Consider the following 25,852-nt stretch of genomic DNA (forward strand, 5'->3'; position numbering starts at 1 on the left):
GCTGGTCCATCCATGTTATAGACCACTGAAGTAAAAGGCCCGGGGTCGCCATGACAGCAAAGTAGCCATTCTCCTTACTACAAGCTGGTTATCTGTCAAATAAGTTTGATGGTGTTATAAAAAAAATGTTAATACGTACTGTTGCTTTAACAAAAATATACACGTAGGATGTTTCAGAACACAACAGAGCTCGCACATGGATGTGAACCAAAGGGGCCGTGTTTATGTACTTTGCCTTGATTTGAAAGACTCATGTGGACCGAAAATATGAGGTGCGGTGAAACCTAAAGCTGCACCCTGCGGTAAACTAACATTTGTATATGACGTTGTCTATGGCTCTGGCGTTAAAAGCAGCGTGAAAGAAGGATTGAATGTGTGTGATATACTGCCCGTTTCCCATTAAATGTAGATATGGCACATTTACGAAAGACAGCCCTTTAGCTCTTTACCCTCACTGATATTGATTGACCTGTCTCGAGCTGCCAAGCCTTCAACTCATCTTGACATCTCCTCTTTATCCCTCTGTGCATGTGTGTGTGCTCAGCAGTGTCCGGCCATTCGGAACAGCACCAGTCCGATTCCCCGATCCCTAGCAAAAGGCCCTCGTCACGCTCGGAGACCTCTGAGAGCCCGCTGTCCTCAAAGCGTTCCAGGGCATCTGAAAAGCGAGCTGCAGAGCAGGTGAGCGCCACAAATCACACACGTTTAGGAGCAGCCATGCATGCGCTTCATGAAAGTCCAACTTTTTTTTGGTTTCTAATTAGTAAGCCCTCATTATCAGCTTAAAACTTTAACTCCAATTAGAAGAAGTAGAACGACTTTGGATGAATTTTGTATTCATCTTGCTGAGCCTTTTTATAGTATTCAGTACTTTCTTTTCAACTCTCCTCAAAATTATTTTAGCCTCTCTGCTGCAGTCGCATTGCTAATTGTGTATAAGGTGGAAAATCAATAAGGTATCTGACAGATGAGAGCACTTTGAAGTGGGTGCCAAGAGTGAGTGGTTCTCACTATTACACACTTGTCTGTGATCAGAGGAATCTGGCTGCTTGAGGGGGGAAGGCTTGCCTCACCCTACCCTCCTCATCTACAGCTTCTCTTCTCTCACAAAGCCATTTCACCCTATTAACCCTCTGTGAATATACCAACCCACCCCTCTCATCTGCTTTCACGCAGATGTACCAGTGCCCCTACTGCAAGTTCACCAACACGGACCTGAATCGTCTCAGAATGCACGTGATGACGCAGCACTCTGTCCAGCCCATGTTACGCTGCCCGCTGTGCCAGGACATGCTCAACAACAAGATCCACCTGCAGTTCCACCTCACGCACCTGCACAGTGTCGCGCCCGACTGCGTCGACAAGCTCATCGCCACAGTAAGTCGATGACATCATCAGAACGAGTGCTCTCATATTCAGCAAGTTTGAAGCCAGCGATTTGTGGATTTTTTTTTGTAGTGATGAGCAGTCAACTAACCTTACACGAGTGGGCAGGAACAGAAAAGGGCCTAACCTCAAAACTGTCCAAAATACCTTGCAAGATGAAGAATTAAGGTTCAGTGGGAACAACCCCAACTCCTGAATGATTGAGTAATTAATTAATCGGTGAGCTTGCTTCCATAAACAAACAGATGGAAGGCGAGATACTGAGGCCTGCAGTTAGATTTATATCAACTGCAGTGTACTGCTGCATTGTTCTCAAGCGAAACTAGTCTCCTTGCTTCCAATAATGCTCATCAAAGGGGGAATAAAATTTTATTTGCCCCGTTTTCTTGTAAATCACTGAGCAAATCTTTGTTCTGTTCTATCTTGTACGGCTCAATAGCTGGCCGGACAATCACACAGTAAAACATTGCTCTATCTACCGCCTGGCCGTCTTCATCCCCCCCATCTTGAAAGTAAATGGCAAGCACATTAGTATGGTAGACTGCAATATTTATTTCTTTTATAGAGGTTGTAATGTACTGAACCACTACAGAGTAGCATGACAGAAGACCAGTAATAAGAGACACATTAAAGCCAACACATTTTTATAACTAGTGAATGCAGATGGAAAACTACTTTATCCTTTACTCTCATCTAAGGAGAGGAACATAATTAATTCTGAAATAGGTGACTTATTTCTTGCCAAGCATGCATAATGATATGCTCTCGCCTTCCTTTCATCATCCCATTGTCTTCACATCCTTCAGTTCTGTCCACCCAAATTCATTCAGGCCTCTTTCTAGGATTTGTTTCCAGACACTTTTATTCCCCCACATGGGTGTTTTCAATGTTTTAGTGCGGGGTTTTAATTAAAGCCTCATGCTAGTTCATCATCATATAATTGGTATAAATGTTTAATTATACCCCCCAGCTATTTGGCTACTAGTACGGCTGTTTTCTTAATCGCATATATGAATTTCCTAATTAAACAAAACGTTTTTTGTGTAAGGGCATACAAGTTACAAACAGTTCTTTATGTCCCCCGGCCGTCCCTCACAGTCTGCTTCATTATCAGTCTGTGTAAGACTGCAGAAATGAAAATGAGCTTCATTAATTCTGGGTCTGGCTGGATGATAGCCATTTTGAACTATGTTTGCCAATTAGACGGGCCAATTCAAAAGTGACCTTGGGATACTTTGCTCTTTCCTCTAATAGCCTAATAAAGTAGTTGACTCAAATCATTCTGCTTTGTTTTTGTTTTGCGGCTCCATTCTGCCAGACAATAGTGAGAGGCACAGAATGAATGATTACAGTATGTTAATTTTTAATGTGCTACCTATCACTAATCATAAATTTTCTAAAATTGTGTTTAGTATATTGCTCTACTAAACTCTGTTCCATAAGAATCACTCTGCTTCGATTAGATTACCTAGTTGTGGATGCTTCAGAACTGAAATTTGATCGACCAGTATATCGCAAAGATATTACAGTATTGGTAGGTCACGACATAAAAAAAAAAAATCAGCTTATTATCCGAATAAGCATTGAAATAAGGTGCTGGGCTACTTAAATTCATTAGAATAGGTAGAGCTCTATGCTCCAGAATTGGAGTCATGGTAGTCGATCCCTGGGCAGACTGCTTGAAAAGTAGATCTTGAGCAAAAATGTTTGGGGACCCTGCTTTAGCACATGAAATGATAATAATGAATGCTTTTTTTGTTTGTTTGTCTTCCCTCAGGTGACAGCAACCGATGTCCTACCAGCAAGCATGTTCATACCTGTTCCTGGTCCAGAAAGAGAGTCTCACAATCCCTCTCATGCTGTTCCCAACACTGAAGATACAACAAAACAAGCTGGTTAGTGTCTGGCTTTTTCACCCAAGATTTTTTTTCTATCCCTCAAACAAAATACATGTTTTTCAGGTATTTTGAAGAGATTGAAATCACATTTTGTATGCTTGTAAATTCAGTTAGACTATACGCAGTTTTATACAGATTAGTATTTGTCAATACTCTTGTTTTCTCCACAGATGCTTTAGATGCTGATCTGGAGAAGGGAGTTTCACTTCCTACAGAAATAGCTGAGGCTCGCAAGTCACCTCAAGAAGAACAACAGACGGAGAAGGATGATGCGACTGGATTTCTGTGCTGGAAGAAAGGTTGTAATCAAGTGTTCAAATCGTCCAACTCTCTCCAGATGCACTTCAATGAAGTTCACAACAAAAGGCCTCAGCTACCTGTTTCTGATCGCCATGTCTACAAGTATCGATGTAACCAGTGCAGCTTGGCCTTCAAAACTGTGGAGAAGCTCCAGCTCCATTCCCAGTATCATGTGATCCGAGCAGCGACCATGTGCTGCCTCTGCCAGAGGAGCTTCAGGACGCTACAAGCCTTGAAGAAACATTTGGAAACAAGCCACCTGGAGCTGAGTGAAGCTGATATCCAGCAGCTGTATGGGGGCTTGTTGATGAACGGTGACATTATGGTCATGGGTGACGCAGCCCTTGGTGAAGAACATGGCGGTCTGGGAGAAGATGACAAAGAGGGGGATGAGAGTGACCCAGAGGAAAAGCAAAGCCCAACAGGCAGCGACTCTGGCTCACTGCTGGAAGATGCTGCATCTGAACCAAAACGTGCTTTGCCATTCCGAAAAGGTCCTAACTTTACGATGGAGAAATTCTTAGATCCATCTCGTCCATTCAAGTGCACTGTCTGCAAAGAGTCGTTCACACAGAAGAATATTCTGCTAGTTCACTATAACTCTGTCTCCCACCTCCACAAGGTGAAGAGAGCTCTTCAGGAGTCCACCACTGGTCAGCCGGAGCCTACGAGCAGCCCTGACAACAAGCCATTCAAGTGTAGCACTTGTAATGTGGCATATAGCCAGAGCTCCACGTTGGAGATCCACATGCGCTCTGTTCTACACCAAACAAAAGCCAGGGCAGCCAAACTTGAAGCCGCGGGAGGGATAACTAGCTCTGCAAGTGCTACTGGTGGAGGTGGAGGAGGTGCGATCATCAGCACTTCAACGGCAAGTCCAGGCCCGGCAAGCAACTCAACAACAAACTCTACCAACCATGGCACTTCTGGGTCCCAAACAGTCCAGAATCTTCTTGGAGGAAACAACAACTCCCAGAGTCAAAGCCACGAAACTAGCAACTCAGTTAGCAGCCAGTCGTCACCATCAGAGAACAATGACGTAAAAAAGGCTAAATATGCAGATATGCTGTCTTCACGGGGACAACAGCAGCTTCAGCAACAGCAGCAATTAGCTCACGCTCAAGCCCAAGCTCAAGCTCAGCTTCAGCAAGAGCTCCAGCAGCAGGCTGCTCTTCTACAATCCCAGCTCTTTAACCCAGCACTTCTGCAGCACTTCCCCATGACAACTGATGCACTTCTCCCCTTACAGCAACAGCAGTTGCTGTTTCCTTTCTACATCCCTGGAGCAGAATTTCAGCTAAATCCAGAGATCAACATCAGTAATTCAGCACTTGGCCTAACAGGAGCAACCACCTCCTCGCTGCTCGAAGATCTCAAAAACTCAGCCCAACAGAGCTGCTTGCAGCAGCAACTGATGCATCACCACCTTCAGCAACAAGCGCAAGCGCAAGCGCAACAGCAGCAGCAGCAGCAGCAGCAGCAGCATCAGCATCAGCATCAGCATCAGCCTTCTCACTCACAGGCACAAGGACAGATGGCATTGCTGCAACAAAGTGCTTCGCTCCACCAGCAGGTTGAAAAAAAGCAGAAGCCACCCTCCTTGCAAAACGAAAAAGATATTCAAAGACACAAAGATGCAACTGAAAAAAACGAGGATGTCAACAAAGATTTCATTGAAAAACTAAAAGAAAGGAAGGACATTCAACACATTTCAACTAGTATTAACCACGACTCTGGCTTACTTCCGCCAAGGATTGCTTCAGATGCTCGTGGAAACGCAACCAAAGCCCTGCTGGAAAATTTTGGGTTTGAGTTAGTCATTCAGTATAATGAAAATAAACAAAAAGCCCAGAAAAGGGGAACTGGCCCGACAGGATCAAGTGGACCAGGTGGGATCACAAGAGTGGTGGATCCCATTGAGGGATTGGAGAAACTGGAATGTGAAGCCTGTGGCAAGCTGTTTTCAAATATACTGATTCTAAAGAGCCACCAGGAGCATATCCACCAGGCTTTCTTCCCATTCCGATCCCTTGAGAGATTTGCTAAGGAATACAGAGAGAATTATGATCAACTATATCCACTGAGACCCCCTACACCAGAGGCTGCTCCACCTCCCCCACCTCCTCCCCCACCCCCTCCGCCCCAAAGAGCTCCTACACCAAACATTCCTGTGTCTGCACCCTCACTCACACCTCCAACTGTACCTACTCCACAGCCTCCAGTTCCAATGCCACAAATTTCCATGTCAATGGATATGCCGATCTTTTCACCACTAATGATGCAGCCCATGTCGCTCCAGTCTTTGCCCAGCCAGCTGACTTCTCAGCTATCCTCTGTTGAACCCAGCCTGGCCTCAGACTTGGCCCAGCTCTACCAACAACAGCTCACGCCAGCCATGCTGCAGCAGCAACAGAACAAGAGGCCACGGACCCGTATCACAGATGACCAGCTCCGGGTCCTGCGACAGTACTTTGATATAAACAATTCACCTAACGAAGATCAGATTAAAGAGATGGCAGATAAATCAGGACTGCAGCAAAAAGTCATAAAGCACTGGTTCAGAAACACGCTTTTCAAAGAGAGACAACGTAACAAAGACTCACCATACAACTTCAATAACCCACCGACCACAACACTTGAAGATACTAAAATTGACTCCAAACCACCTTCCCCTGAACCACAAAAGCAAGACTTCTATGGAAGTAAGAGATCTTCTAGGACTAGGTTTACAGACTACCAGCTGAGAATCTTACAAGATTTCTTTGATGCCAATGCTTATCCTAAGGACGATGAGTTTGAGCAGCTTTCCAACCTTCTGAACCTCCCCACTCGTGTCATTGTTGTCTGGTTCCAAAATGCTCGCCAGAAGGCAAGAAAGAATTACGAAAACCAGACTGATGGAGGGAAAGATGGCGAGAGACGAGAACTCTCAAACGACCGATATATTCGCACCTCAAATCTGAACTACCAGTGCAAAAAATGCAACTTGGTTTTCCAGAGAATATTTGATCTCATAAAACATCAAAAGAAGTTGTGCTACAAAGATGAAGATGAGGATGGACAGTATGACAGCCACAATGAGGATTCAGTTGATTTTTCTAATGATTGTTACACTCCCTCTGGTTCCTCTTGCCACACCCCAATGCCCTCCTCTTCAAGTCTCTGCCCACTTCCACCTACAACTTCAGCATTCTCACACCTCACTTCAGCTGATAAGGAGGAGGCATCACCAGCAACCACCTCAAACCTCCATGAGGAAAAGTCAAAAGAGGCACCAGAGATTTCAGCTGATCCCCCAAATAAGACCTCTATTAAGCAGGAAAATGTATCCCAACCCCAATCGGAGACACAAAAGCACAGGCATCAGAGAGAAGAGAATATCCAACCTATTTCCAAGCCCAACAAACATTCCTCTTCTTCCTTTACTCAACAGCAACTGCAGTGTGGTCCATCAGCTTCTCAGACAAGCCAGCCGCCCTCTCAAAGCTCTCACTTGAGCCACAATCCCCACATGAGTTCGGCTCAACAACAAATGGCACAGCAAATCATCCCATACCAGTGTGATCAGTGCAAGATTGGCTTCCCCTCCTTTGAGCACTGGCAGGAGCACCAGCAGTTACACTTCCTCTCTGTGCAGAATCAGTTCATCCACCCACAATTCATTGACCGCTCAATGGACATGCCTTTCATGCTATTTGACCCGAGCAATCCTCTCCTGGCAGGTCAGTTACTCTCTGGGGCGATGCCCCAGATCCCCAGCAGCTCTGCCACTTCTCCATCCACCCCCACATCTACAATGAACTCCCTGAAGAGGAAGTTGGAGGAGAAAGCTAGCACTAGCCCAGGAGAAAATGACAGTACAAACAGTGAAGAGCCACATAGAGACAAGCGACTTAGAACCACCATCACACCTGAGCAGCTCGAGATTCTGTATCAGAAGTACTTACTGGATTCTAATCCTACACGTAAAATGCTTGACCACATTGCACATGAGGTGGGGCTGAAGAAGAGAGTAGTGCAAGTCTGGTTTCAAAATACTAGAGCAAGAGAGAGAAAAGGCCAGTTCAGAGCAGTGGGGCCAGCTCAAGCTCATCGAAGATGCCCCTTTTGCAGAGCTCTTTTTAAAGCAAAAACTGCCCTCGAGGCACACATTCGCTCTCGTCATTGGCACGAGGCCAAACGTGCTGGCTATAATTTAGCCCTCTCTGGTATGTTACCTGACCATGAGGGGATCCAAATAAAGTTGGATGCCTTTGAGGCATCAGGATATTCCCAAATGGCGACCTCAAATATGGATGGACAAAGCTCCTCCATGTCTCCTGTAAATAGAGGAATGGATTCATCTCCCAGGGCACTTCTGAGTCCTTCGTCAATTAAAGTTGAAGGAATGGAAGATTTTGAGAACTCAGAGATGTCTGCTGTGAACCTCAGCTTTGATCAAAGCAAACTGGATAATGACGACTGTTCCTCTGTTAATACAGCCATCACAGATACCACTACAGGTGATGAGGCTAATGCTGATAATGACAGTGCTGACGCAAAACACAGCCAGAGTAGTAGTGAGTATCTGCTTAAGCCTGGGGGCACTGTCCCCATCCTTGAAAATGATGACCAGATGTCCTCAGGGCTCGTAAGCCCTGCTACTAGCTACTATGCTAAGGACTGTGAAAATGAACATATAATTGAACACAGTGAGACATCCAGCATGGGGGATCCTTGCTCGCCAAGTCCTGGCGCTTCAGGCACCAGGAGCATTGACAGCGGCGATCGTCCTGGTCAAAAGCGCTTCCGAACCCAGATGACAAACCTCCAGCTTAAATTATTGAAATCCTGTTTCAATGACTACAGGACTCCAACCATGTTGGAATGTGAGGTACTTGGCAATGATATTGGACTTCCAAAGAGAGTGGTTCAGGTGTGGTTTCAAAATGCCCGTGCCAAGGAAAAAAAGGCAAAGCTCAACATGGCCAAGCACTTTGGAATTAATCAGACGTCATATGAGGGGCCGAAGACTGAATGCACTTTGTGTGGTGTCAAGTACAGTGCCCGCCTCTCGGTTCGTGATCACATATTCTCCCAGCAGCATATCTCCAAGGTGAAGGATACCATTGGCAGTCAGATTGACAAAGAAAAAGAATACTTTGACCCAGCCACTGTCCGTCAACTTATGGCTCAGCAAGAGATGGATCGCATTAAGAAGGCCAATGAAGTTTTGGGATTGGCGCAACAGCAAGCCATGCAGCAACAGGGAATGTTTGATAACCCTGCAATGCAGGCGCTGAATCTCCAGTCAGCCTATTCCAGTCTGCAAGGCATTCCACCTGTCCTCTTGCCAGGGGTTGGAAGCCCCTCTCTTTCCAGCTTTAACTCATCTAACGCAGGTATGTTGCTGCTATTTTGCACGCTATGACAAACAAATCTTATTCTAAATACTAGACATCTGCAAATTATGGAGAAATTGCATGTCAATGCTGAAACGCTGAATTAAAAAAAAATGAAGCATGTGGAATAATTTGGAATTATCTGAATATGTTGAAGTTGGAATAATTTGAATCGGTCAAGTAATGTTGAGGAAGGAGTGAATAATGTAGATTAGAATATGTCTTGATATGGGATTTTTTTAAAGGGGAAATTTTGGTACGTGCAAAATTGTGGCATGTTTAAAATTGTTCATAAAGTGAACTGAATATGCAGATTTTTTTTTTATTTCAAATGGGAACTATGTGAACCTGTTATTTTGAATGTGACAATGGAAATGAATGGTAAATAGGTTTTGGGGGAAATATTGCTTCCCTTGGAACGAATGGGGAATTTTTAAGGGAAAACATTTTGAATTATGGGAATACAGGTTTTGTTTTTTATGAAAAAAAAATGTAACCCCCCATGGTGTGAATTTTTGAAATACGTTGAATTTGGAATGACGTGTAACGGATACATTTTTTGGGAGGAGAAGCCTGTCAAAAAAGTGATAGAAACAAAAAATTGGAAATGTAGGCCTTCAGCCTTCACACAATAATAGTAAGATTAGTTTAAACTACATAAAAATGTAAACTACTACTATAAAGTGTTTTCTTATGTAAGAAAACATGCTGTACAATGTACGTAAGTTGTATTCACATTTAGTAGTGCCAAGTCATAGAAGAACACAGTAAATTCTCTAAGAGTAAATTTGATTCTATTTAGAGTGGGACCAAATACACTCAGTTTTATAGTAACATTTACACATATAAATAAAAGTCACTCAAAGGTTGAGAAACAAACTCACAACCTTCAGCTTGGGAGACAGCCGATCTACTCCCTGAGCCACGCAGCTCCTGCTGTGTTTTAGTATATTGTTCGTGTCAGCTGGAATCTTCCTAAATTCAAGAGCAAAAACGAGTTTTGAGACCAAAAACATTAAGCAAACAGTAGGAGGGGAGGGGCATAGCTCAGGTGGTAGTGTGGCCGTCTCCCAAGCTCAAGGTTGTGAGTTTGTTCTTCAACCCTTGAGTGGCTTATTTTAAGTGATTTTTTTCCTCAATTCTTTATTTTACTCTCTTGCAGTGTAAATATTAGACTACTACTATTTGGTCCCACTCTAAATTGAGTCAAATGTACTCAACAGAATTTACTGTGCAGAAAAGTAGTTCTGTACACATCTTGAATCTTTTGCTTATGTATTGGACAGTAGATGAGGCAGAATGGCAAAATTGTGTCTGTGTGCATATGTTTTTTTAAATTTGTATTGTTTTAGGGGATACTTTTACCTGAACTCAGTTAATGCCCTTTCTGTTGTTCTGTGTTTTGTACCACCAGCTTTAACTCCTCCTAAACCTTCAAACCTGCTGAACATGCCTGGTGCCAGCGTTCCCTCGCCAAGCTTGCCCACATCTGGATTGCCCAACAAGCCTCCCTCCTCATCGTCTCTGTCCACATCCAGCCCAGCACAGACAAACACATCTGCTTCCCACTCGAGCCCAACCTCCACATCCAACTCCGCTTCCTCAAGCACCTCGTCCGTCTCCCGGCCTGATCAGCCCAAAGATCGTGAAGTGGAGAGGTTAAGAGAAAAGGAAAAGCCCAAGGAAAAGCCCGAAAAGCCCTCAACCCCGTCATCCACCGGAAGCACCCCTGCCCCTTCTACTTCTGCTGCCAGCGCCAAGAAGGAAAAGCCAGACCCAGCTGTTCCGGCCACCTCTATGCCTACGCCTGGTATGGAGTACGTGATAGATCCTGCCCAGCTTCAAGCCCTGCAGGCTGCCTTGGCGTCAGACCCTACAGCTCTTCTCACAAACCAGTTCCTGCCCTACTTCATGCCTGGCTTTTCCCCGTATTACACCCCACAGATCCCTGGTTACCTGCAACCGATGTATGGTATGGAAAGTCTCTTCCCCTACAACCCTGCATTGTCACAAGCACTGATGGGCCTGTCTCCAGGGTCCCTGTTGCAGCATTACCAGCAATATCAGCAGAGCTTGCAGGAGGCACTACAGCAGCAGCAGCGGCAGCTTCAGCAGATCCAGCAACCCAAGGCAAGCCAAACTCAAGCTCCCTCTAAATCCTCGGGGGATCGGAAAGAACCTGCCAAAGATCCAGTGAAAGCAGAGGGGCAAAAGGGCAACCACCACCGAGCATCTCCCACCACACCTTCCACCTCCTCCACTCATAATAAAGTATGCGCTGAGCAGAATGAGAAGTTGGATGGCAAAGCTGTGGACCCCCATCTGGACCAATTCATCATCCCCAAGGTGCAGTACAAACTGGCATGCCGGAAGTGTCAAGCAGTTTTCACCAAGGAAGAAGCGGCTATTACCCACCTTAAGTCTAACTGTTTTTTTGGTCAGTCTGTGGCAAACCTGCAAGAGATGTTGCTGCGTGTCCCCGGTGGCGTAGGCGCAGGGGCTGGAAGTCTCTACGACTGCCTGGCTTGTGACACTACGTTGGATGGGGAAAAAGCGCTCAGTCAACATCTGGAATCGGCTTTGCACAAACACAGAACAATCAAGCGATCAGCCAGAAATGCCAAAGAGCACGCTACTAGTTTATTACCTCACTCTTCAGCCTGCTTCCCCACTCCTAACACCACATCTACCTCGCAGTCTGCCACTCATCCCATCAGCAGCCCCACTCCGCCGCCAACGACATCAGCCACCATGCCATCATCTGCCGTGTCCACCCCCCTTTGCTCCTCCCCTTCCGCCAATACCCAGCTCAACGCCACAGCTGCCAGCAAACCCTGGCCCCAGGCCCCTTTCTCCAGAGCTTTAGTCGGCAAGCCCAATGCCAGTCCCTCCTATGCTTCCTCCCTCTTTCCTCCAGTGTCCTCACCCTCAACGGTTACCTCAAGTTCATTGAGCACCTCAGGAGTTCAGACCTCGATACCAACAGACGTCTTTACTGACGAGTCTGACTCTGACAGCAGTCAGAAGTCGGCAGACAGACTGGGCAGGACGGCAGACGAGCCGCAGCAACCTGGCTTTGTCAAAGACAGTAGTACTTGTAGTAGTAATCTCGCTAGTGTAGGAGCAGACTCCATCAGATTGTAAAAGAGCTTTCGGTGATGGACAATGTTTAAAAAAAAGACAAAAATGACCAAAAAAAACACAAATGGAAAAAAACAGAAAAAGCAGCAATGTTAAATACGTTAAAGGTATACAAACCAATTTCAGAAAAAAAGATGTAAAGACTTACTGCAATTCCAAAGCTTGTAACCAAAAACTTTAATGTTAGTGGATTGTTTTCCCATATCAATATGCTGGTTTGCATTTTGTTTTGTTTTGTTCAACTGAAACACATGCATATTAATAATATATGAGAAGAGAAGAAGATTGATGCAGAAGAATGCAGACACATGGCCCAAGAAACCCTTTGAAAAATTCAGAGTCAAGAAGATGTCCTTTTGTTTCCTAGTAATTTATATTTAATAGCACACTCACACAAAGCCAGTATGTACTGTATGGGAGAATAGTCCGGTCCATGTTCTTGCTATTTAAGCATTCAGATACCAATGGCTTGCAAAAGTGAAATAATAATGTATTGTCTATTTTATTCTCAGGTCAATGGCTCGCAAATGTTTTGTTCTGTGACACAAATCCATGTTTTACACGCTTGCTTTCTTCATATCTTGATTTCCCACCACATTTTAATTCCAGTGGAAATTGATAAGGCATTTTTCTGGGCATTAAAATGGCAGTTAATTGGCTGAGTTTAACTGTTGAACAAAAGACTAGATGGCGAAGAATTGTTATCCATTCATAACAAGACAAAGAGAGCATTGCAGACATAAGAATGGGCCACGAATAATTTAGATTTCAAATGTGAAAAAAACAACAACAACCCTGTGTATTTATAAAAGTTCCAAACATTTTTGGTGTTAAATAGATTGTTGGATTGGAAATTAATTGAAGCAGTATGGTAGCCTGAAAAAAAAAAAAAACTTTTGTGTACATTTAGCTTTTGTATTGTCCAACTTTAAGACGCTTCATTTGATGTTGTCTTGATCATTCCGATAGATTAGATGATGGGCAGGTCATTTATCAAAATGAGATTTCTGTCTTATTCACAAACTTTTGGGGAGTTTTTCATCCAGATTCCCGTCCTGACAAGGAAGGAACCGCTTTAAGCGTTATTTAAAACGTATGGGTCAGTTGGTACTGCATCAACTGGGTGAAAACGAATATTGAAATTCTAATTTTATTTAACTTTTTTTGTTACCTTCGTGCACTTATTACTGTCTGACTCTCATTTCTCACTCTACGTGTTCTTACCTTCGCACTTATTTCCCTTGGCTGTCCTGTATTTGTCGACGCGATGCAGGTCCTCTGTTGTCTGTGTAGTGTGGCTACACTTTTAATTTTGTCGTCATTCATGAATATGAAAAAAAGAATACTAATAATAATTCTCACGCTTTAAGACAAAAAGAAAATCCAAAGACACTTTTCACCATTGGTGCATAATGATGAGAAAAGAGGCTTCTTTATACTTGATAATTTGTTGCTGTTTTTAAAGGAAAGAAGTTTTAAAAGAGAAAGCAGTACGCATCAGAGTTGCCGTTTTCGCTTCCTCGCAAGCAAACAGGTGGCTTTTTTACGTAAATACCAAAAACCAAAAAGGGCCCTCGTCCTTGCATTGTGGAGTAGCACCGTTACAGAGCCATTGCAGTTTGTGAAATAGTTATGAATCTTTCTTTGACTTTTGACACATCCAAATGTCCATTTTCTTTTTCTTTTTTAAGATCATGTATTTGGTCTGGTCTTCAAGGACATGCGTTTTGCTGCTAATGTAGTATTCTAAAAGAAGAAGAAGAAAAAGTACCTAGATGCATGCTCATTTTGCTTTTGGCGAAGCTTTAACGAAAACAAACAATAAACCAATTTCTTGCCTCTCTGCAACACCTTTTTGTTTTTTGTTGCAAAAACGGAACTTTGAAGACTGTGAATATGTATGTTCCAAAGGACATTTTGCTGATTTTTCTTTTTTGGACAGACCAATGTTTTGAAGCCAATGACGTTTGTGAAGAACAGTGCATTCCAAATACCACAATGTTGTTTTCTTTGTTAAGAGACAAGGACTGATCTTTTGTCATTTGAATTCTTTTAGCTGTCATGAATCTATTTTCACTCAATGTTTCCACTGTTGTGTACATTTTTATTGAAAGATCCATTTGTGCAGGCGTGGAACACTCCATCCAGTCGTGATTGTTGCTTACTTGATAAGCAAGTAATGGTGGTTACCAAAAAAGTGTATATAATACATCTGGTACTGATGTGTCTCCTCGGTTTGAATCGTATTTTTTTGCCAGTCAACATAATACTAGTTTCAAAGGCGAATGATAGCTTTTTAACTGTGGTGCGATTGCCCCCCTCCTGGCAGGGAAATCCAGCAATGACTTGTCCCGTGTGTAAGCAGGGTGCCACTTTTACGCATAGATTACAGGTCTTGAGGGGCATCTTCATTCCAAAGTATTCTTTCTGCTCGCTCGGAGCTTTTTTGGAGATGTCCCTTGGTTCAAACGGCTCGGAGGCTTTCGTGTCCCAAAGAAGTCACCCGCTTCATCGTATCGCAATGCAAATTGATGTGCATAGGTACCCCCACCCTTTCACTGATAACAAACTAAAATTTATATTTTTCAACCAAAACCAAGACTTATTTAAATTTGTGAAGAACTTCTTTTTGACCAATATTGTACAGCCAATTTATATAGATATATGTCTACGCCCCAATAATCTCGAATGCCTTTTGGTGTTGGTGCCATCGCATGTTGTTAAGATCAAAGATCGACATTGCAAGTTTGCCACTTCTCAAATCCAGTCTGCCTGAAATTGTGTCCTTTTTTGGGTTTTTAAATTAACTCATCTTGTTTTCCTCCTTTAAATATATTTTTATTTCCCTATAAAGTCAACATGTAATTTTCTTATAAGTCTTTTGTATGTTTTTGTGGTTTCTGTATATTATTTTTAAATCATAAATTAACACTAGCTTTGAATTAATTCTTTAAAATTAGGAAACAAATACAAAGGTATGTCCTGGTCACTTTATTGATTTTTTATTATTATTTTTTAAATATATGTATAATTGTTTCAAAGCTATTTCCAATATATCTTACTTCCAAAGTTCAAGCGTAATCATTTTTGCTCTCTTGTGGAGGAAGTTCCAATCCCTACATCAGATGCACCCAGCATGGCCTGTTAGTGAATTAAAATGTGTGTGTGTGCGCGCACGTGTTTCATAAGAGCCGATTATTTTTCCCCTTGTTTTTGTGTTACACATCAAAACAAACTGAACCGCGATTCTGAGTAATTGAGAAAATCAAGCGATCAAAGTGACTGTGATAGCTTTTACTTCCATTGATCAGATGAATGTGGCCAAAGCTTTTTGCAGTTAACAAAAGAACATTTGTACACAACCCCACAAAAAAAAAAATGAAGTGTATATTTTATCAAAATGTTACTGTGGATATCTGTCTCCACAAAACCTACATTGGGATACTTGATGGACATTGAAAAAGCGACAAGGTTATGTCGTAGAGGTCATCTTTGCCCACTGTGAAAAGGATCGCGTACCAGTATGCAGATAAAGATATATTTAAAACAAGACATCACTTTTTGTTTGTTTCTGAGATGAAGAAGGACTGAAAAAAACAACAACCTAAGACTCTGGGAAGCTTTGGAGCTCTTGTCCGAAGGACATGAGAGGCTGTGGGCACACCAAAACTGGGCACGGGAGCCGAGGGCAGGCTCCGAAACAGCTTTAAATACCACCTCCTTATCCGATTAGTGACTACGAGAACGGACTCTGGAACCGACGGACGATGTGTGACAGACGGACAGAGAGAGAGAAAAGTGAATCTTGTCTCCAGCTGCTCTTTCCTCTTTCCTTTCTCCCCATCTGCCTCCGCTTCTGCCTCCCTGATGGACGTTTCCCAAATTTCAGGACAGGACAGACCGAGACGCTCGCCTCTTTCCCCTCCTCCACGTTGCTACCTGTCTCCCCTTTCCCCTCCGCTTGTCTTCGCTAGACAAGTAAAGCTCTCAAGTCACGCGGCAGCTCGACCCGCTCTCTGTTAAAGAAAAAAAAGAGAGAAATTAACAGCAGAGGGTGGGGTCGGGTTCTCCAAACTGTAATTTTTTTTGGGGGGAAAAGGCAGTTGTACACTTAAAGAAAAGCGTATTAACCAAAATCAACAACCAAACTAACAACCAAACAACCGTTTGCTCCAACTTCAAAGATGAACTGTTACTTGGGGCGATCTGTTCCTTTTGTGACTTCTGGTGCCACAATTTTCTTTTTGTTTTGGTTTGTTTTGTTTTTTAAACCTTTTAGACTTTTTGTTGTTGTTGTTGTTGGTTTCCTGAAATGACTCCTCGTTCGAGCCTCATAAGCATGGCTCTGGGGCTCCAGGCAGCCCAGCTGAGGGTAGAAAAAAAAAAAACAGCCTTGCAATGTACAAAAAAGAGCAAGTTAAACCAAAAATGTTGTTCTTGATGTCTTTTCTATACTGTAGTCTTGTTAGCTTTTTTGTTACTGTAATTATATGATGAAGATTTCCAGACTGTACCAAATGACATGGAAACTGACAAACATACAAACCACATGGAACTTCAGACTTTTAAAGAAACTTTTGTCACAAAACATTGTTGTCCTAGTTAAGTTGATTGTAGATGTTAATTGAATATACTCCTTTGAAAATATTTCATCAAGTATGTTTCTTGCTCATTGTGATACATTAAAATAAGTATGAGCATAGACTCTCGGGCTTTGGACTCATTCTTCTCTTGTGCTCGCATGATATGCATCTCATTCTCAGATTTGGTGTAGCCTTTCCTTAATTATCACACACTGGACAGAACATTAGGTACCCCTCAATTTTATGAGATACAATACAAGAGCAACAATTGTGCCTTTACAAAAATCATGCTCACTTTTGATTGACAGGGCAGATGTAAGCCTGCGGTAATTTGATGTGCATCATACTGACATGCGATTGACGTTTCTTAGGCAAAAACAAACATTGTTAAATTAAAAGCTCTCTGACAATGACAATCAAAAGGGAGGTTTATATTTGTAAAGGAAAATGTTTTGATACAACTCATCGCCTAAGCCTAACGATAGTCACATTGCGAAAGTATACCTAATAAAGTGTTCAGTGAGTGGGCAATATTTTGATGCATAAAGAAAGATTTTTCATATATAAATCGAACAAATGACAGAGGGGAAAAACAAATTTGAGTGAGTTTACTGCACTTTAGCAACAAAGTAATTTCCTTGCACTCGAGTGACATTAATGATATTGAAGATTATATTTTATAATTTGCATAATTTGTAATGTTCATCATCGTATGACTGAGCTAATTCTCAGAAACAAATTGTATTTCTGTTACTGATTTTTTTTTTTTTTATTCTATACTCCAAACCCTCAGAGAACAGAATATGTTCAAAAAGTTGAGGCGCACATAATGTATAAATGGTGATGCCCTTAGCAGAATTGACTCATGAATATTTATTGATATAATATTATTTTCCCATTTAATTTTTTTAGATTTTTTTATAGATATATTTTATAGATCGAATGCTATTGATAGTTTCCTCTTCTTTTTTCAAAATAATTTTTATAGATATATTTTATAGATATAATATTATTGATAGTTTTCCTTTTTTTTTAAAGATTTTTTTTGTAGTCAACTTTAATGTGATGAAAGCCAAGTCAAAGTCAATGACATCATTGATATATTTTCAGCACAGTACAGAGGTCCCCAATGTTGACACAATACGAACATGTAAATACATTTTGACGGACGTGCATAGAAACAATTAAAAACTCATTATTAAAAATACAACTCACCATTACACTGAATGGGGTTGTTGGACTTTGTGGGAGTTGTGCGAGCCGGGCAGTCTCACATTTGTTTTAAACTGTGATACATACGACATAGTGTTATGACGTTGGTGTGTTCACATAAAGCTCTCTGCTTTATGTTGGAATGTTATAAATAGTTGTTGCTTTAGGTTGTATGGAAAGTAACGGTGGTATTTGAGCTTAAACGTCGACGCAGAGTAGTAAAGCAGACCCATCGGCTAGTTAAAGAGGAAGTCAACCTTAAGCATTTCTTGACAATAATGTTATATGTGACCTCACTAATCTAAACATGACTTTCTGATTAATATTACATTGGTGGAATATGAGTTATGCGGCAAAATCCAGTCATTTTTATCCATCTCAGGGGGAGGCCATTTTGCCACTTGCTGTCGACTTAAGATGACATCACAATTGCTCGGGGCTCAGGCAATGACCAATCACAGCTCACCTGTTTTCTGAAGCTGAACTGTGATTGGTTGTTACCAGAGACCTGAGCAACTGTGATGTCATTTTTACTCGACAGCAATGATTGATAAAAACTGCTGGATTTTGCTGCTTAACTCATATTCCAGTTGTGCAATATTAACCAAAATACTATATTTAGACTAGTGGGGCTGCATAGAACATATTATCGTCAATAAAAAAAAAAAATTCCCCTTTAACTAATCGGTTCAACCTTAGTCGCGAGGAATATCCGCTGACCTAAATATTTAATTGCTGGTATCCTGTCATTTTCTTTCCACTTCATTGCTTAGTTTGTATTTTCTTTGCTGACATTACCTTGCCACCATCGTGACCGCATACTGTAATAGCTAAATATCTGGTCAACCAATGCAAAAAGCCATTACTAAACCCATGTTTAAATTGAATACAAGCAGTTGACAACAGGACCCGAATGTTTTCATAGAAGAAACACTCCACACTCCATATTTATACAGTTAAAAGTCCAAACAGATCATTGATAGGAAGTATGTGAAAACAGCTCAAAAGAGGGGGATTTAAGGAAACTTAAATGTCAAAAGGAGAGGTTGTCCTTTCTTAAGCAACAAGCGCGATACACTGGCCATGTTGAGCCAATTAACACACAAGGGCACATCCCGAATGAATTAAAAACACCCTAATCTGATCTGTGTGAAAAGCAAGGCCATTTCCTTCACAGGCCAGGACCAGATGGCACTCACACTGTGATAGTGCATTGAAAGAGGCCAGACCAAGTCACACAGTGTGAAATTGGGTTAGCGCCTAGGCCTAACGCAGGCCTTGGGCAGTGTGAGGAGAATAGCCCACCTATGTAATGCTTGCCTCCATATTTAATTATAATTCTCAATGCATCTCAGTAAGGCATTCATTGTAAGTAAGTGATGGGGTGTATGGCTTCCACCTTTCAGCTGTCTTTTTTCAACAGTCAAATTCTGACATATTCCACACTAAAAAAAAAAAAAAAACCCCACTGCATTTACGTCTTTTGAGGATAAAAGGAAAGCATGGCTATTTTGGATTGACTGCCTCTGCTTTTGCATTCTAAACCATGATGGATGATGTTCCCCTTAAGGGTTTAACCCTTTCGTGGCCACTCCTTGAAATATAGAACCGTACTGCACTTGGAAACCAATATGTCAACCTTATTATATAGTCAAATGTGAAGTAGATCATCCGATGAACTTTTATCAAACGTGTATGACTGTGATGATCACAGTACATTTATAAATTTTACTCTAAAAAAAAAGACTATACTCTAAACAGAGTCAACTTTACACTTGGAAGTGAGTAAAATACTTAAAAAAAACGTTAATAATAACCAAAACCACTCAAGAGTTGAGGAACGATCACACAACCGTCAGCATGGAAGACAGCTACTCTACCACTTGAGCTATGCCATACTTATTGTAAGTTAACATATTGCTGGTGTGTCCAAAAGGAAAACGGAGGTACGAGGATTCCATCTGACACCTGCGATAGATTCACACAGAGCAGGAGTGGCATGGGTCAGTGGTTAGATTAGCTGTCTCGCAACCTGCGAGCGAGACAAAATGGTCAGGAGAAAGTTAAGCAGGATCCACCACAGAATGACAGATGAAGAGCTAACTGGCTCAATGCTATTTAAAGGGGAAGTCAACCCCCTCAATTTTTTTTTTTCAATAATATGTTCTATGCAGCCCCACTAAGTCTAAATATTGTATTTTGGTTAATATTGCACAAGTGGAGTAAGAGTTAAGCAGCAAAATCTAGCTGTTTTTATTAGAATCAGAAGGCGGCCATTTAGCCAATTGCTGTCGAGTAACAAGCAATCACAGCACAGCTTCAGAAAACAGGTGCCTGATTCCTGAGCAACTGTGATGTCATCTTCAGTCGACAGCAAGTGGCAAAATGGCCACCCCCTGAGATGGACAAAAATGGCTGCATTTTGCTACATAACTCATATTCCACAAATGCAATAATAATCACAATGTCATGTTTAGACTAATGAGGTCACATATCACATGTCAAGAAATGTTTAAGGTTGACTTCCACTTTAATGTGACGAAGTCAAGTTGACATCGATGTGTTGCTCGTCAACTAGTTTGTTGCTCTGTACTTGTGCATGTGAAGAAATTAGATTAGAAATGAGTCATGTTTAAAGTTGACTTCCCCTTTAAGTGTAATGCGGCAGACGAATAAAAACAAATGGCTCACATCTCTTCACTGAAATACAAACAAGCCATTAGTTTTCAAAGAATCACATTGTTAGTGTCCAGTTGTGCTGTTGGAGTGAGTGGCAGGTAAACTCGCCTCCCTCCAGGTTGCATGCTGGGAAGGTGTGCTGCCCAGCCCATCATAGCAAGCTGAGGGGCTGTGCTTCGGCATTTATTTCCCGTCTCTTGAACACAGGATCGAGTGTCAGCATTTTCGCAGTACCTTCTGGTTCTGTTTAGCGGGAAATGAGGTCCATCAGAAAAAGTCCGACCAAAACTGAGTCCGAATGGGCCCTGACAGGCGGGAATATTAGCCTGTGACGGCCGTCGGTAATTGAATGATCAGCTCCCCCCCATCACTCATAATGAAGAGAATATGTGCAGGGAATGTGTTTGTCCTTCCTTATCCTTTATCTGCCCCTTTCCTTGTCTCCTTTCCCCACTTTTAGCCCACGTCGGAGCAGAAATAAGGGAGAATTTTCCTCAACTTCAAAGTGCCTTTCGTGTCATTTTTCCGTAACCTCAATGTGATGATGCATTGAAAAGGCTTCTAGTGCTCGTGAGTGCGTTCCCCTTGAAACAACGGCGTGCTGACAGTGTTGTGCGAGCGTGAGTGCAAGTACATGAGAGATCAATTATTACACCTCATTCTGCTCTCATATGCAAAATGATAATGGGTGTACCATGTCATAGCCGGAACCATCAGGTGGTGTATCCTTTCTCCATAAATGTGTTTCACAGATTGTCTGAGAAGAGTCTGTTAAATCCCTTTGGACGTTAAAGCTGAAGGGAAAGAATTTGGCTTCTCCTTGATCTGTCTTGAAATGTCCCTCGGTGGACATGATTTAAGAGTAATAAAACAGCAGAAAGGGGCGGGGGGGGGGGGGACAACATGATGTCACTTTACTACATGTGAAGACCACTTTCATATGGGAAGATGTTTTTAAAAAATTAAATTAGTCTTGGTTTCCTGTGTGCCTCTGTGCTTGTGCCGCATACAAAAAAGGCTTCATTTAGGCCACGGCTGAGGAAGGGTGCTGTTATTAGGGAAGCGAGAGGCACAGCTTGGAGGTGCAGCATCAAATTTCACATAGGATGTGAACTTTGAGACGGATTCTTAATACAATAAGTGCTTTGAGACTTGTTGGTATATGGATATTTCTCAGGCTTTTTTTGGGGGGGGCTTTTCGTGTTTTGCAAAAAACCTAACCAAAATCACTTGTAGTGTATTGCTGCTGGAATGCCTGTCAGCCGGCATGGGCCCATGACCCTGAACTGGCTGCTATAATGATTGGAAGATGAAAGAGCCAGACCCATTCCCAGGCTGCCCTGTTAGGGGGTGCAAGCCTGTGAAATGGAGAGATAATAGAGACCAGGTGGACTGTGGATGCCTGAGACACTCCTCAGTCATTCGGAGAGTTCCTCTCAGTGAGAAGGAGGCCAAACCACCACCAAACAGAGTGGCTGCAACCTGCTGTGGGCTTAAGACACAGCGTTTTTTTTTAAAAAGTGAAAACAGATTACATTCGGCCAATGTTAAATTTCCAGTGTTCGGTCAAATATGCAGTAAGCAGTGTTATTTTAACACTGTTAGGATAAAAAGTTACACTTGTCAGAGTAAATGTCCGTGAGTGTTGGGGTGGATGATGGGTGTAACCTGAATAGCATTACCTTGAGTGTTAAATTGACCACACCCTCATTTCCGGTGAAGACTTTCCAATTTTCCAAAAGTGGTTGTATCGCAAGCCTGTGAGTGTGTGGGTTCGATCCCAGCCCAGTGTGACTATGTCAACGTATCCTTGAGCAAGATACTGAACCCCCAGTTGCTCCTGATGCTGTGTCATCAGTTGTCAAGATGTAAAGCGCTTTGAGGGTCTTGTAAAGAGGGGAAAACGCTATATAAATGAAGTGCCACTTACCAGAGGAAATTGTAGTTTGAGTTAAATGTTTAACAATGACAATAGTGCTATACACTCACACGTGTTTAAACGCCAGAGTTAAGTGTAGTTTGGCAGAACTAAATGTTTAACACTGACACTAGCGTAGAGCACTTGCAACACTACTCAGTGTTTACTAGTGTCGATTTTTAACACTGTACAGTGTTGAAGTAACACTGGTTAAGTGTGAAAAGAGTAACACTGAAAAGTGTCCGCTTTAAACTCATTGGTGTGGACGTTTTTTAACACTTTTCTAACACTGAGAGTGTTAAATCTAACACTGGTGATTTTGCTGTGTAACACTTTCAAAATAAGAACATTTCCAATATTGTTTTGAAAGTCCATGTAAACACGCTCAAAACCTGAATATGCGCTAATTGGAGTTCTTAAAAACACAAAAAAGATCTCCTCCTCTAACCTGAATATTTGTTCATACAAACGTGATCGGGGTACTTCTTTTAAGCGGAAATTTGATTTGCTTTCTGTTCGCAAGGAATCTTGGTCTTCAGGAAGTACTTGTATGTGTGGCGGCCATCTTACGTTGCCAATCACTAAATAAGCCTAAATTGACTGTACGTCGAAAACGCTAAATTATGTAGGCCTATAATTACACACACTTTACGTGTGTTTATAAATCCATGCGTCTGACACGTGGCACAACCCACCGGAAATAAACAAACCTGACAACGCAGCAGAGAACCACACTTTTGGAGTGAGGAGTAGTGTGGTGAGTGCCATTTATTACCATGGAAAGTTGAAAACAGAAAAGACGCCATGTCAAATTGTGAAACTATACATACTCAAATGATTGTTCTAATGACAGTTTGGGATAGGATCTGAGTTCAATTGAGCAATTTTTATATTCACAACGGAATTGACGACTCTAAATTGCCCTTAGGTCTGAATAGTTGTATGTCTACATGTGCCGCGTGGTTGGCTGGCGGCCATTCCAGGCGGCACTCTGTCTCTCACCCAAAGTCAACTGGGATGGACTCCAGCTCACCTGTGTAGTGAGGATACGCTGTACAGGAAATAGATAGATGGATGAAAATATGTACTGAATTTGTCTTATGGATCAATATTTATTTCAGCGTGTGCGTGGGTATATCTTTGGTTTGCCTAGCAACAAGACTGTCCATCCAAGCACATTTCTACCCTTCGGATCTGCCATTAATTTAAAGTAGAGAAAATAAAGCAAAGGTCAGGCGGACTGACTGCTAAAAGTGTTTCTAATTGGAACAGACAGGCTCGCATAGCTCTGCTGTAATTGCTATCTAATTAGCGGGTAGATAGCAGATTCCAGCATGCCATTTAACATCAACAATTTAACCCTTAAGAGGAACACTCCAAGAATGTATTCCAAGCAAATCCTGTGGGAGAAACACTTTGTCCTATTTTTTCCCCCCTCATTGGAAGCTCAGTAAATCAAATGGAAAGAGCCTGAAATGAGGAAATGTTTCTCAAGGCGGAAAAGTCCCACTTAACGCCTTATCTCCAACAGCCTTTACATATTAAACATTGATTACATACAAATAGCAGCGACTTTCTTATCATCATTGTCCATTGTCTTCCTGAGATTATCCTATAATTAAACCTAGTCGGGTTCTACTGAGGGCTTTATGTCAAGTGAGTGAATTGCTCATTATTCTCACTGAATGTGGGCTAATGACAGTGGCGACATTATGAACAAGCATGCAAGGGAGTACAAGGGAATAATGCAGACACTGTTTCAGTAATTATACAAGAAGGGTTTCTAAAACAATAGACTACACATAGAGTACAAGAGCTGGACACTTCATTAGGTACATCAATTGTATGTGTTCAGCAATAGCAGTGAGTAAGTAAATGTATATTCATGAGGAATATAATACAGTGGTGCCTTGAGAAACATGTTTAAATTCATTCCATGACCACATTCGTAACTTCAAACACTTCAAATCATCTTTCCCTGTTGAAATGGTTGGAAATGACATGAATACATTCCTGTCAATTTCCCCCTAATATATAGATATAATAGATCTATAGATATATAAATAGCGTCGTATAATGATGTACTTTATAAAAGTATGTACTGTAAAATCACTTTTGGGGTTATTTTTTACCCCCAGCAGCTCAGCATATAGAATAAACCTGAGTTTGTATTTCATGGCTGCATCTGTCCAGCCAAGCTAATACAGTAAGAATATCTAGCATTAGAGCTAATGACAAACATAGAAAATCACATATTTCTTTAACCTCAACTTTTATTTAATCGTAAACACCTAAACCCACACAATAATAGTTCCTCAGTCAAGCTGCAGATGAGTTTGGGTAGTTTAATGCCTGTTTTTGCCAAGTTGTGAATCATATGCAATTAAAGTGCAGCATTCGCTGCCGGGAGTCTGTGCCCACCCCCCAGCAGCACGCACCCCAATCTTTGTTCAGCTTCTTTATCATCCTCACTGCCTTTCTCATGCACACATGACACTCTCAACATATCAGGCCAAGGTCACTGAACATCCACTATGGACCGTTGCCTCTTTCCGCAGCACTAAATGAATGTTGCAATTAGCAACCTTGTGATAAATGCTGAGCAGTCGTCCCACACTGTTCCACTTCCTGTGATATATACATTTTTGACCAAAACATTCCCTCCTGACGACCATAACAAGGTATGATGTATTAAATCTTGGCTGTTGCTATGGCGACAGCAGCCCCCTCTTACTTGTCATTAGAGCCACAAACAAGCAGTGGTAGCTAATGTCATTGCAGTCAACATGGAGAGTGATGCGAAATAGAGAGGCTGTGCGTAGGATGTTTTTATATGTGCATTATTCACATTGATATATATATATATATATATATATATATATATATATATATATATATATATATATATATTAGTGCTCTCAAAGTTAAAGTATTAACTCATTGATTAATCTCAAAAAATTATCACATTAATCATGTATTAACACAGATTAATTGCACTATTAAATTTTGACCGCCGATGATCCTTTGCTTGACAGCGGATGGTTACGTTAAAGGTAGCGCAGGTTGTGTTTGAGCAATAAACATAACTAGATGAATTAAAGTAAAGCATTTAATAAGTGTTTGCACATAACATTTAGAATATTTGTTCACGTCAAACTATTGGGGTCTTCTTTTTTTTCATTTGAAATTATGCAAGTAATTAACTGATTAGAAAAGAGGAGGATGAGTGTGCAGCTGATAAAAAAATGTTGACAGAATTAATACATAACAGGAGCTCTTCAAATTTGGTGAACAAAAAAATGTTGATTGAAAATAGTTTTTAAATTATGCAATTAATTGTGATTAATCAAAATT

General features: G+C 41.7%; 1 protein-coding gene across 3 annotated transcripts in view; it reads left to right on the top strand.

The window, feature by feature from the left end:
- zfhx3b (zinc finger homeobox 3b) overlaps positions 1-16,810 on the top strand; it is a 336,831-nt gene extending 320,021 nt beyond the window's left edge. For all 3 annotated transcript variants that reach the window (XM_086070592.1, XM_086070593.1, XM_086070594.1), the window contains 5 exons: positions 545-681; positions 1,177-1,377; positions 3,164-3,281; positions 3,455-8,965; positions 10,380-16,810. In XM_086070592.1, coding sequence (XP_085926718.1) covers positions 545-681; positions 1,177-1,377; positions 3,164-3,281; positions 3,455-8,965; positions 10,380-12,109 — 7,697 coding nt within the window. In that variant the 3' untranslated portion in view covers positions 12,110-16,810. The remainder of the gene's footprint in view (positions 1-544; positions 682-1,176; positions 1,378-3,163; positions 3,282-3,454; positions 8,966-10,379) is intronic.
- Positions 16,811-25,852: the final 9,042 nt, after the last annotated feature.

The sequence above is a fragment of the Leptonotus elevatus genome, chromosome 3 (assembly GCF_054856555.1).
Source record: "Leptonotus elevatus isolate MCC_2025b chromosome 3, RoL_Lele_1.0, whole genome shotgun sequence".
NCBI classification, from domain to species: domain Eukaryota; kingdom Metazoa; phylum Chordata; class Actinopteri; order Syngnathiformes; family Syngnathidae; genus Leptonotus; species Leptonotus elevatus.